The following is a 12,151-nucleotide window of genomic DNA, read 5'->3' as shown; positions in this document are numbered from 1 at the left end:
GGTTCATGGTGCCATTCAGGGGTCCCTTTTAACAAGTGGATCCCCGGAGGCCACCCCTTCCCCAGGAGAAATGAGTATAGGGGTACACAGTACCCCTTACCTGTTTCAGCATAGAGTTAAAAAAGAAATAAAAACACGACAATGAAAAAAAGTCCTTTATTGTTCCAGATTAACCAGGGATACTTACCTTGCAATAATCCCACACCAGTATCCTTAGGAGTGGTCCCACGCCAGTATCCTCAGGAGTGGTCCCACGCCAGTATCCTCAGGAGTGGTCCCACTCACGAACTCCCGCCACTGCATGGTCACAGTCAGCCTCTGCATCTGTATAGCAGAGGCTGGGAACACGAAAACTTTTCCTTTGAAACAAGAAATTTCGGCAAACAGTGATGCAAACAAAATGGCCGCTGGGAAATCCCCATATGCTGGAGGCCACACTAGAGTGGTGAAACAAGCCATTTTTCACATAGATGGTGGGCCCAGGTGACCAGAGCAGGAGGTGCCCTGGTCCCCTGGACCCACCCATTCATGTGAAATAACGCTCATTCTGACACTCTGAGGTGGCCTCTAGGGAATGGGGATTCCCCAGCAGCCATTTTGTTTGTGGTACTGTTTGCCGAAAATTCTTGTTTCAGAAAACAATTTTCGTGTTTCTAGCTTATGCAATACAGATTGTAGAGGCTGTCTACAGCCATTCAGCCCCGGGAGACTATAAGGTCTTTTCACAATTTTTTTTACCATGTTCCTACTCATCTGCTTAACATTCATGCCAAATCTGGTGGTGATAGCATGTAAGGGGGCTTCACAATTGACTGCGGAAGTTGACATCATTCAATTCAATAGAAATGCACTCTGAAAATTCGGAACACGAAATTCGGTTTTCGCTTGCAGTATACCGAATTTCGGCGAAATCGCAATTCAGCTATTCCGATCAACCCTAGCGGTGGGGCGGACGCGCCGAGCTCAACCAATTCCATGAATATTTTATGCTGAAATCGGACTGGAATTGGCCTGCAGTATATGGGCAGCTTTGACAAAGATGCAAATGTCTCTCTAATCAGATTCAATTAGAGATAAATTTGCCTCTTTGTCGAATCAGCCCATAATCTTTAGACATATGGGCACCTTTAGTCATCGATCTGTGGTCAATAATAATGGCTGTGACTTTTTGTCATGAGTGGCCCCCCAGAAGGTGATGAGGGCTTACCTTAGGAGAGTCTAAGAGGCCCCCAAACCTTCATCAAAGTACTTTGTAAGGGATGATGGACCAGTGGACACCAGATTTGTCTGCGCCTCTGGCTCAAACCTACTGCTTGACCCACTGAGTTGTGCTCCCATTTTTGCCTGAGGAAGCGGGGTCACTCCCGCGAAACGCGTTGCATTTGTGGAGTTGAATAAATTATTTGTCAATTCTGTTTTATCGAGACTCGAGTGAGTTTTCTTTTTTGTAAGAGGGAGGTAAGTCCACCCTAACATCCCCCTCTGCTTTTAAACGGTTTTTAAAACGTTTTACTCTACTCTGGCGCCTCTGTATACCGAGCTTTTGCTGAATTTAGGAGGTGGTCAGTTTCAGCCAGGTGGGATACCTTTGCCCTTTTAGATTGTTTCTTATCAGGGTTGTCAGACGAAGTCTCCGATCTTATGTTAAGTCAGCCGGAACCTAAGTCCATCGATGAGGCCATTTCATCGGCCATCAGAATAGATCGCCGGCTGCGCTATCAGAGACAGACCCGGGGTAGGAACTATGCGAGAATGGTATCCCACACTGCGCCCCCTGTGACTCCACCTCCTCCCGTTTCGCCTCCACCTGAACCAATGCAGATTGGTCGGTCAAGATTGTCTCAAGTGGAGCGGAAACGCAGGATAGCAGAGCAGCTTTGTCTTTATTGTGCAGAGGGGGGTCATAGAGTACAGAATTGCCCTAAGAAATCGGGAAACGCTACTGCCTAGGAGTAGTTGGGGGTAATACCCTAGGCGTGCAATTTTTACCCCTAGATGATAAACGTTTGCTTCTTCCTTGTACTATTTCATGGGAGGATAAGTCTGAAGTCACTGAAGCCTTCATTGACTCGGGCTCAGCGGCTAATTTTATGGATTATGAATTTGCAAAAAAGTTGGGTATTCCGGTCACCCCGGTAAAACCTCCTATTCAAGTTACGGCAGTAGATGATTCCCCTCTGCAGGGCAACAGTCCTCTGTCACAGACCTCTGAGGTGGGAGTCACTATCGGGGCGCTGCATAAGGAAAATTTGGTTTTTTTGTGTTACACATGACAACCTCCACGATCATTCTTGGCATGCCTTGGTTACAACTTCACTCCCCTCAGATAAATTGGGCCACTGGTCAGCTAACGAGCTGGTCGTCCCATTGCTTTCACCATTGTTTAGCGAAGGTAACCTTGGGCCAGACCAAGATTCACATGGAGGGAGTACCAGATCAGTATTCTGAATTCTCAGATGTGTTTTGTCCTAGAACAGCCGATAAACTTCCTCCACATCGCCCTTTCGATTGTCCCATCGATCTCCGGTCTGGTTGTATGCCCCCTAGAAGTCATCTCTACAATTTATCTGGGCCGGAGAAATTGGCCATGCAGGAATATATCCGCGAAAACTTAGCTAAAGGGTTCATTCGCCCTTCCCGGTCACCTGCTGGAGCAGGTTTCTTTTTTGGAAAGAAAAAAGACGGAGGCCTTCGACCATGCATTGATTATCGGGGTCTGAATAAAATCACAGTAAAAAATCGCTATCCATTACCTTTGATAGACGATTTATTTACTCAGGTCACCAATGCTAAGATTTTCTCAAAATTGGATTTGCAGGGCGCATACAACCTGGTACGGATCAGAATAAAAACAGGGAACCTGGTACGGATCAGAGAGGGCGATGAGTGGAAGACGGCCTTTAACACACCCGATGGGCATTACGAGTACCTGGTGATGCCCTTCGGGTTGTGTAACGCTCCGGCCGTCTTTCAGGAACTCATCAATGAGGTGTTCAGGGAGGTTTTGGGTAAATTTGTCTTGGTATATCTAGATGATATACTAATCTTCTCAGCTAACCTCACAGAGCACAGGGCTCATGTCAGATTTGTGTTGCACAAGCTAAGACAAAACATGCTTTATGCTAAGTTGGAGAAATGCATTTTCGAGGTAACATCTGTCGCCTTTCTGGGGTATATAATTTCTACCTCGGGCCTTTCTATGGACCCCGCCAAAGTCTCTGCTGTCCTGGAGTGGCCTCAGCCAGTGGGACTGAAGGCTCTCCAGAGATTCTTAGGGTTCGCAAATTACTATAGAAGGTTCATAAAGGGGTATTCCACAGTCATTGTACCCCTCACCAGTCTCACAAAGAAAGGGGCAGATACCAACCACTGGTCCCCCGAAGCTCTGGCTGCTTTCTCCACTCTGAAAGAATTGTTTTGTTCTGCACCCATTTTGAGACACGTCGACACCTCCTATCCCTTTATCGTAGAGGTGGATGCCTCAGAGGTTGGGGTGGGGGCTGTGCTGTCTCAGCATTCTGGGTTGCAGGGAAGATTACACCCGTGTGCCTGTTTTTCGCATAGGTTTTCACCAGCAGAGAAAAACTACGATATTGGCAACAGGGAGCTCCTGGCCATTAAATTGGCCTTTGAGGAATGGCGTCATTGGCTAGAAGGAGCAGAACATACGATTACAGTTTACACTGATCACAAAAATTTGGAATACATTGAGGGGGCTAAGAGACTGAGTCCCCGTCAGGCTCGGTGGTCACTGTTTTTCTCGAGATTCAGATTTGTAATTACGTATACTCCGGGTAGTAAAAACATTAAAGCAGATGCTTTATCCAGATGCTTTGAGCCAGAGACAGCACAGTCCTCAGACCCAGAGACTATTATCCCACAGAAAGTGGTATTGGCTGCCACAGAGACCTGGAAGAACTGGATGGAGACTTTAAGTCCCTTCCAGCAGGATGTCCCTGAGGGTAAACCTGAAGGGGTCATGTTTGTACCATTGCCCTTTCGTCTCCAGATATTGCAGGTGTTCGACTCCCACAAGAATGCTGGACATCCTGGGGCCTCCAGAACACAGGACCTTGTTGCTAGGTGTGCTTGGTGGCCTTCTTTGGCAACTGACTGCAAGGAGTATGTGAGAGAATGTGCAGTATGTGCAAAAAGTAAGCCCTCCCGTCTGGCACCTGTGGGAACATTGCAGCCTTTGCCCACCCCGAATGAACCATGGACCCACTTGTCCATGGATTTTGTGGGTGAGCTCCCGAGGTCTGAGGGCATGTCGGTCATTTGGGTGGTAGTCGACAGATTCAGTAAAATGGCCCATTTCGTGCCCCTGAAAGGACTCCCCTCGGCCCAGGAGTTGGCCGATCTTTTCATCATGCACATTTTTTCCGGCTACATGGCATTCCGGAAAATATAGTGTCAGATCGGGGAGTCCAATTTGTTTCTAAATTTTGGAGGGCATTCTGTCATCAATTGGGCATGGAACTGTCATTTTTGTTGGGCTACCACCCACAGACCAATGGTCAGACCGAGAGAATTAATCAGTCACTGGAACAGTTTCTTAGGTGTTATGTTGCGGATGCGCAAAATGATTGGGTCAAGTTCTTGCCGTTTGCAGAATTTGCACACAATAATTTGAAACGTGCTTCCTCTGGATTCTCTCCATTTCAGGTGGTAACCGGAAAGTTGCCTAAGTTCTCCCCACTGCCCGTAGCTTCTACTCCATTTCCAGCTTTGGAGGCTTGGCAAAAGTCATTTAGGAACATTTGGGGAATCGTGAAAGAGAATCTAGAGAAGGCTTTTCAGAGTCAGAAAGGTCAAGCTGACAAGAAACGTTCCATTGAGTGGAAGTTCCGGCCAGGAGACTTGGTCTGGGTGTCCACTCGTCATTTGACTTTAAAACAGCCTTCGCCCAAGTTAGGACCCAGATTTGTGGGTCCTTTCCCAGTAACCAAGAAAATCAACAATGTTACTTATGCCATTGACCTTCCTGCCAGTATGCGTGGGGTGAGATCGTTCCATGTGTCCCTGCTTAAGCCAGCAGTGCATGTAGATTCCACTCCTCCTCCCCCTGTGATGGTGGATGACCAACCTGAGTTTAAAGTGGAAAAGATTTTAGACTCACGTATTGTACAGAACTCAGTACATTATTTAGTTCACTGGAAGGGTTATGGCATTGAGGAGAGAACATGGGTACCTGATTGTCGCATGCATGCGGACAAATTAAAGAAGGAATTCCACGCCCTACATCCTGAGAAGCCGGGTAGGAGCTGTCCAGAGTCCACTCCTCAGAGGGGGGTACTGTGAGAAAACGTGGAAAAGCCGCCGCGGGTGCTCAGAGCAAGGCGGCTGATTCCGCGTCCAACACGGCAGGTTGCGCACGTGGGCCTGCATCTGCTAGCATGATTGAACGCGGAGAAACTGCCGCATGTCTTGAGAACAAGGCGGTGGATTCCGCGTCCGACGCATCGGTTTGCACGCATGGGCCTACATCTGGCAGTATGGCTGAACGCGGAGGAACCGCCGCATGCTCTGATAGCGGTGCGGCTGGTTCCACGCTCAGCACAGTGGATGGTTTGCAGCACAGGTCTGGTGTGGCTGGGACTGATAGTCCACACAGGTTCAGAAGGACGCGCGCGCGCTGAGAGGCAGAGCTTTTATGACAGCCAGAAGGGAGTCAGCTGACCAAGCCGGTCAGCTGACAATTCCACCACTTCCCATTGGTCCAGCACTTAGGGGAGGCGCTGGAGAGCGCCTTGCTATATATACTGGGTGCTGGTCATTCTCTGGTTGTCTGCCGTTGCGATCACTACGTGGAAGCACTCAGACCTTTTTGTCAGATTCTGTGTTATTCTTTAGACCAGTTCCTGGGTGTTGATGCCCAAGGACCTCACACCTCAGATTAGGAATTCTGTATATCATTTGTGTTATTCTCTAGACCAGTTCCAGGGTGTTGATGATCACGGACCTCACACCCCAGATTAGGAATACTGTATATTATCTGTGTTATTCTTCAGACTAGTTCCAGGGTGTTGATGACTATGGAGCTCATACCCAAGACTAGGAATTAGCTTTACCATCCTGTTATATCTTCAGACTAGTTCCAGGGTGTTGATGATCAAGGAGCTCACACCTTTAGACTAGACAATTGTTGATTATTTGTTATGACCTTCTGCTTTTCCTGACCTCTCTTCTGATCTCTGATTTGGTACTTCGCTATATCTGATACTCCGTTGCCAAACCTTGCTTGCCTTAGGATTCCGTATCAGTCTCTTTCCTCTGTATCTGATCTGTCTGTCTGTTGCCGACCTGGCTTGTCCGACCTCGAGAACTATCTCCTCTGTTTAGAGATAGTTCACAGATCTGTCAGTGACACTTCACCATTGGTGTCACTCACACTCTGGTCCTTCCCACTCTCAGCCTGACTCCTCCCCTTGGGGAGCCTCAGGCCTTGGAAGGAACCTGTTCTTTGGGCAGTATCTCTTACTGCCTTGCACCCTCTATACGGAGGCTCTCATCAAAGTATTACTGTTGCACCAAACACTCATATTACTCAGGTGTCCAGAGGTTAGAGATATATCTGATTATCGGTGATACTGCAGATCATCAATAATCGGGTATATATCTGTATTCTCGGTGATACTGCAGATCCCCGGTAATCAGATCCTCTCTGTGTTACACCGATCGTTACAGTTGCCTTAATATAAATTTGAATAGGGGTACACATTAACAATGTGTTCTCCTCCAGTGCAACTGCCCTAGGAGACCAGGTTTTGGGACTTACTTAGTATGATACGATTGATATTTATACAGTGTTGGGGAGCTCCAGTGTAAATTTTATTCTGGGGTCCAAGTTTCATGTTACAAGTACAGGATAAGCTGCATGACAAGGACTTGGTGAATTCAGTAAATGTCTGGAGGTCAGAAGGATATAAAAAAAAATGTAAGTCTGGACCTCTGTCTGTAAAGGTGCGTACACACATGCGACTATAGTCGTTTGTAACGATCGTTCCCCGATCTTTACCAACGACGATCGTTACAAAAAACGAACCACCGACTATTAAGGCAAACGACGAACGAGCCAAATCGCTACAAAAGAAAGTTCTGTCTCGGCGGATTTTAACCAACGACGATCGTTTGCAAAAGTAGTACATCGTTGGAAACGGTCGTTCGTACTAGGCTTGACATGAGCATTTCACAATTTCTCCGTGAAACTTCTCATTTTTATGCGCAGGCGCAATAGTTGCTTTACGTGATGTAACGTTCGTTCTAACGATCAGATCGTTACACACCTTTTAAAACTAACTTTACTTAGGTCGTTCTTTCATCAATTAAAAGTTCGTTCGTCGTTCTCAACAAACGATCGTTGTCGCATGTGTGTACGTAGCATAAGTCTGGACCTTTAGACTTTGTGACAGTAATAATGCAATTGATGTTTAAAGGGACTCCGAGCTCACCCAAAAAAATAAAGTTGTACTCACCAGGGGCTTTCTCCAGCCCAGTGCTGGTCGGGAGGTCCCACGCCGCCGTCCTGGCTCCTCTCCTTCTCCCCGCTCCGGAATGGCTGACAGGCCGCAGCCCGGGCGACACTCGGTAGAGTGTCGGGCTGCAGCTTCCACGTATGACGCGGCTGACGTCACACGCCGGCCGCCTCGCTTCATCACGGCGGCCGGCGTGAAAGTACTGCGCATGCGCGATTAAAGGGCGCATGCGCAGTACTTTCACTCCGGCTGCCGTGATGACGCGAGGCGGCCGGCGTGTGACGTAATCCGCGTCATAAGCGGAAGGAGCAGCCCGACACTCGGGCGAGTGTCGCCCGGGCTGCGGCCTGTCAGCCATTCCGGAGCGGGGAGAAGGAGAAGAGCCAGGACGCCGTCGTGGGACCTCCCGACCAGCACTGGGCTGGAGAAAGCCCCAGGTGAGTACAACTTTCATTTTTTTTATGAGCTCGGAGTCACTTTAAGGATCTCTGGTGTGGGCATCATAAACTTGTAAAGTTATACATTATAGCACCACGGAATATGTTGGCACTAAATAAATCAATAATTGTCACAGAGATCTATCAGAGCTTGCTAATTGCAAATTGTAAGATGTAATATTAATCATAAAGTTTCATAGTTACCTGACTGCAGATATATATATATATATATATATATATATATATATATATATATATATATACACATATACATATATCAGTGTTCTCCCCGGGCTCTTTTAGCCGGGTGCTCCACCCGGCTAGTTTTGATGAGCACCCGGCTGTAATCAGCTCCCCTCCTCCTATGCTGTAAACAGAGTTGTGCGGAGAAGCACCGGCCCTGCATTCTCCCATCTACCCGGCTACTATTTCACGCCACCCGGCTGGGAAAAAAATTCTGGGTAGAACACTGTATATATATATATATATATATATATATATATATATATATATATATATATATATATACAGTGGGTTGCAAAAGTATTCGGCCCCCTTGAAGTTTTCCACATTTTGTCATATTACTGCCACAAACATGAATCAATTTTATTGGAATTCCACATGAAAGACCAACACAAAGGCTATCATTCATAAAGCATTTCCGCATGCGGAAATGCATAAAACAGCTGACTTTACCAAACACTCGGCAAAGTCAGCATTCATAAAGGCTCTTTCCGCATGAAAAAATGACACTACCGAGCAGAGTGATAAATCACCGCCTTGTGCTGTGATTATCGGAACAAATGTAGCAAAATTTTAATTCATAAAGATTACCTCAAGCGGTGTGAGGTCGGGTAGCACCGCTCCCTTGGATGTGGCGATACCAATGTAAGTGAATGGAGGCACACAGACCTCCCAGGCAGCTGCAGCAGAGCGGAACACGGAGAAATGGATCAACTCAGCAGCTTCCTTGTCTCCGCCTGCCTACCGCCTGCCTACCGCCAGCCTAGTTCGGGGAATCTCCGCACTGCTACCGCACATGGATACTTTTTTATGAATGCCACCCAGAAGTCTAAAACACCGCCAGCGGTGTTTTCCCGCATTGATTCCCCTTACCGACAGCTCCTTTATGAATGATAGCCAAAGTGGTGTACACGTGAGAAGTGGAACGAAAATCATACATGATTCCAAACAGTTTTTAAAAATAAATAACTGCAAAGTGGTGTGTGCATAATTATTCGGCCCCCTTTGATCTGAGTGCAGTCAGTTGCCTATAGACATTGCCTGATGAGTGCTAATGACTAAATAGAGTGCACCTGTGTGTAATCTAATGTCAGTACAAATGCAGCTGCTCTGTGAGGGCCTCAGAGGTTGTCTAAGAGAATATTGAGAGCAACAACACTGTGAAGTCCAAAGAACACACAAGACAGGTCAGGGATCAAGTTATTGAGAAATTTAAAGCAGGCTTAGGCTACAAAAAGATTTCCAAAGGTTTGAACATCCCACGGAGCACTGTCCAAGCGATCATTCAGAAATGGAAAGAGTATGGCACAACTGTAAACCTACCAAGACAAGGCCGTCCACCTAAACTCACAGGCCGAACAAGGAGAGCGCTGATCAGAAATGCAGTCAAGAGGCCCATGGTGACTCTGGATGAGCTGATGAGATCTACAGCTCAGGTGGGAGACTCTGTCCATAGGACAACTATTAGTCATGCACTGTACAAAGTTGGCCTTTATGGAAGAGTGGCAAGAAGAAAGGCCTTGTTATAAGAAAGCATAAGAAGTCCCGTTTGCAGTTTGCCACAAGCCATGTGGGGGACACAGCAACCATGTGGAAGAAGGTGCTCTGGTCAGATGAGACCAAGATGGAACTTTTTGGCCAAAATGCAAAACGCTATGTGTGGTGGAAAAGTAACACTGCACATCACTCTGAACACACCATCCCCACTGTCAAATATGGTGGTGGCAGCATCATGCTCGGGGGGTGCATCTCTTCAGCAGGGACAGGGAAGCTGGTCAGAGTTGATGGGAAGATGGATGGAGCCAAATACAGGGCAAACTTGGAAGAAAACCTCTTGGAGACTGCAAAAGACTTGAGACTGGGGCGGAGGTTCACCTTCCAGCAGGACAATGACCCTAAACATAAAGCCAGGGCAACAATGGAATGGTTAAAACAAAACATATCCATGTGTTAGAATGGTCCAGTCAAAGTCCAGATCTAAATCCAATCAAGAATCTGTGGCAAGATCTGAAAACTGCTGTTCACAAACGCTGTCCATCTAATCTGACTGAGCTGGAGCTGTTTTGCAAAGAAGAATGGGCAAGGATTCAGTCTCTAGATGTGCAAAGCTGGTAGAGACATACCCTAAAAGACTGGCAGCTGTAATTGCAGCAAAAGGTGGTTCTACAAAGTATTGACTCAGAGGGCCAAATAATTACGCACACCCCACTTTACAGTTATTTATTTGTAAAAAATGTTTGGAATGATGTATGATTTTCGATCCACTTCTCACGTGTACAGAACTTTGTATTGGGCTTTCACGTGGAATTCCAATAAAATTGATGCATGTTTGTGGCAGTAATGTGACAAAATGTGGAAAACTTCAAGGGGTCCGAATACTTTTGCAATCCACTGTATATGAGGAGTTGCAGCTCACTGCTCTCTTTATTGAGCACAAACAGCAATATACATGGTAGAGTATATTGCTGTTTGTGCTCAATAAAGAGACCAGTGTGCTGCAACTCATTGTTTTTCTATATGATCTTGTGGTATTGTGGTAATTGGGCACCCCCGGTTGCGAGCCTACCTTCTAAGGAGTGGGGCTTGTTTGAGCTGTTAGACCCCCGTGCACTATATCTATCTATCTATACAGTATATATAATGAAGTTCTGAACTGAAAATATATCGTTTTACAGTGCTTTCTGGAGGTCTTTTTGCTTTCTTTTGTTTCAATAATAACACTTGTTTATCTGTGTATTGTTTTTGCAATTTCACTTCTGTGGTGCCAGTTTTAGCCCAACACATATCAAATTGAAATACATAAATGAGCTGCACAGTGCGCCATCCAACCTGCTGTAACCACTTTGTATTTTCTGTCTTCCCAGGAGGGCTTGGGCAACTACTGTTTCCTGGTCTTTGCAGCAATCTGCTTAGCAGGAGCCCTTTACTTGTATTTCATTTTGCCTGAAACAAAAAACAAGACTTTCAATGAAATTGATCAAGCGTTTGCCAAGATAAACAAAACTTCCACAGCCGTGAAGGAGGCAGAGAAGTTCTCCAGTGCAGAGACGACCACTGAACAGTCTGAAAATAAAACAGCTCAAACAGGCAGCGTTCCTCACAAGAGTGTGGAGATGGGGAATATGGGTCAGACGTGAAAGGCACATGAAGGTGATAGAGATGCTGTACTGTGAATGACAATGCACACCACTGAAGCTGCCATCCCACCTACTGCTTGGTTTGGGTGTTCAGCTGTGACAGCTTCTCCCTGTACTGTATGTTCAAAAATTAAACCCTGCATTAAGTATAACCTAGATCAAGCAGTCCTAAAGGGAATGTATAGTGTTTTCATATATATATATATATATATATATATATATATATATATATATATATATATATATATATATATATATATATATATATATTTGTTATTAATGTATTGGATAGTATGAAAAAAATCAGATTCATTTTATTATTATTTTTTATTAGGAACATATATTACAAATTAATTTAAACTATATAAATGAATAAATATAAATGAACATTGTTTTGATGTTGCTACACCTATCTGGTGCAATCAGTGCCACTGCAACATAGTGTCTTAAAGGACAACTATTAAAGAAACTGTCATTCTGTAAACCCCACATACCTGTAGAGCTTTTAGCCAGTAACATTAGAAAGCTTTTCAGAAGTGTCTTATCACAGCCTGTGTGAACGGAATATCTTTTATATGAGGTCTCTGCTACAAAAGTCGGCATTGAGGCCAGAACTGTACCATGTAGATAGGTGCCACTTCCCTGTCACAATTCACAGAGGAATTATTTACTGTTTGTTTCTGCCCTGCCCACACACATTGCTTTCTCACAGATCATATGAGAACAGCTGAAAGATATTTTAACTACACAGAAGTGATCTAAAGAGAAGGACCTTACTTACTTTATTCATGTACTTGGATGCTTGCATCCACCATTCAGAATGAGCTCTTCCTGGCTGCAATCTCTGTTTACTTTAGAA

General features: G+C 45.6%; 1 protein-coding gene across 6 annotated transcripts in view; it reads left to right on the top strand.

Annotated features, from left to right (window-relative positions):
• The window catches only part of SLC2A9 (solute carrier family 2 member 9), a 524,193-nt gene extending 512,745 nt beyond the window's left edge, over positions 1-11,448 (top strand). For 5 of the 6 annotated variants that reach the window (XM_068277492.1, XM_068277464.1, XM_068277473.1 and 2 more), the window contains one exon: positions 11,020-11,448. In XM_068277492.1, coding sequence (XP_068133593.1) covers positions 11,020-11,292 — 273 coding nt within the window. In that variant the 3' untranslated portion in view covers positions 11,293-11,448. The remainder of the gene's footprint in view (positions 1-11,019) is intronic. The other variant, XR_011030521.1, reaches the window with a different exon arrangement.
• The last annotated feature ends 703 nt before the right edge of the window (positions 11,449-12,151 follow it).

This window comes from Hyperolius riggenbachi, chromosome 1 (genome assembly GCF_040937935.1).
Source record: "Hyperolius riggenbachi isolate aHypRig1 chromosome 1, aHypRig1.pri, whole genome shotgun sequence".
Taxonomy (NCBI): domain Eukaryota; kingdom Metazoa; phylum Chordata; class Amphibia; order Anura; family Hyperoliidae; genus Hyperolius; species Hyperolius riggenbachi.
Note: the sequence above shows the minus strand (reverse complement) of the source record. Positions and strands in the feature narration are given on the sequence as shown.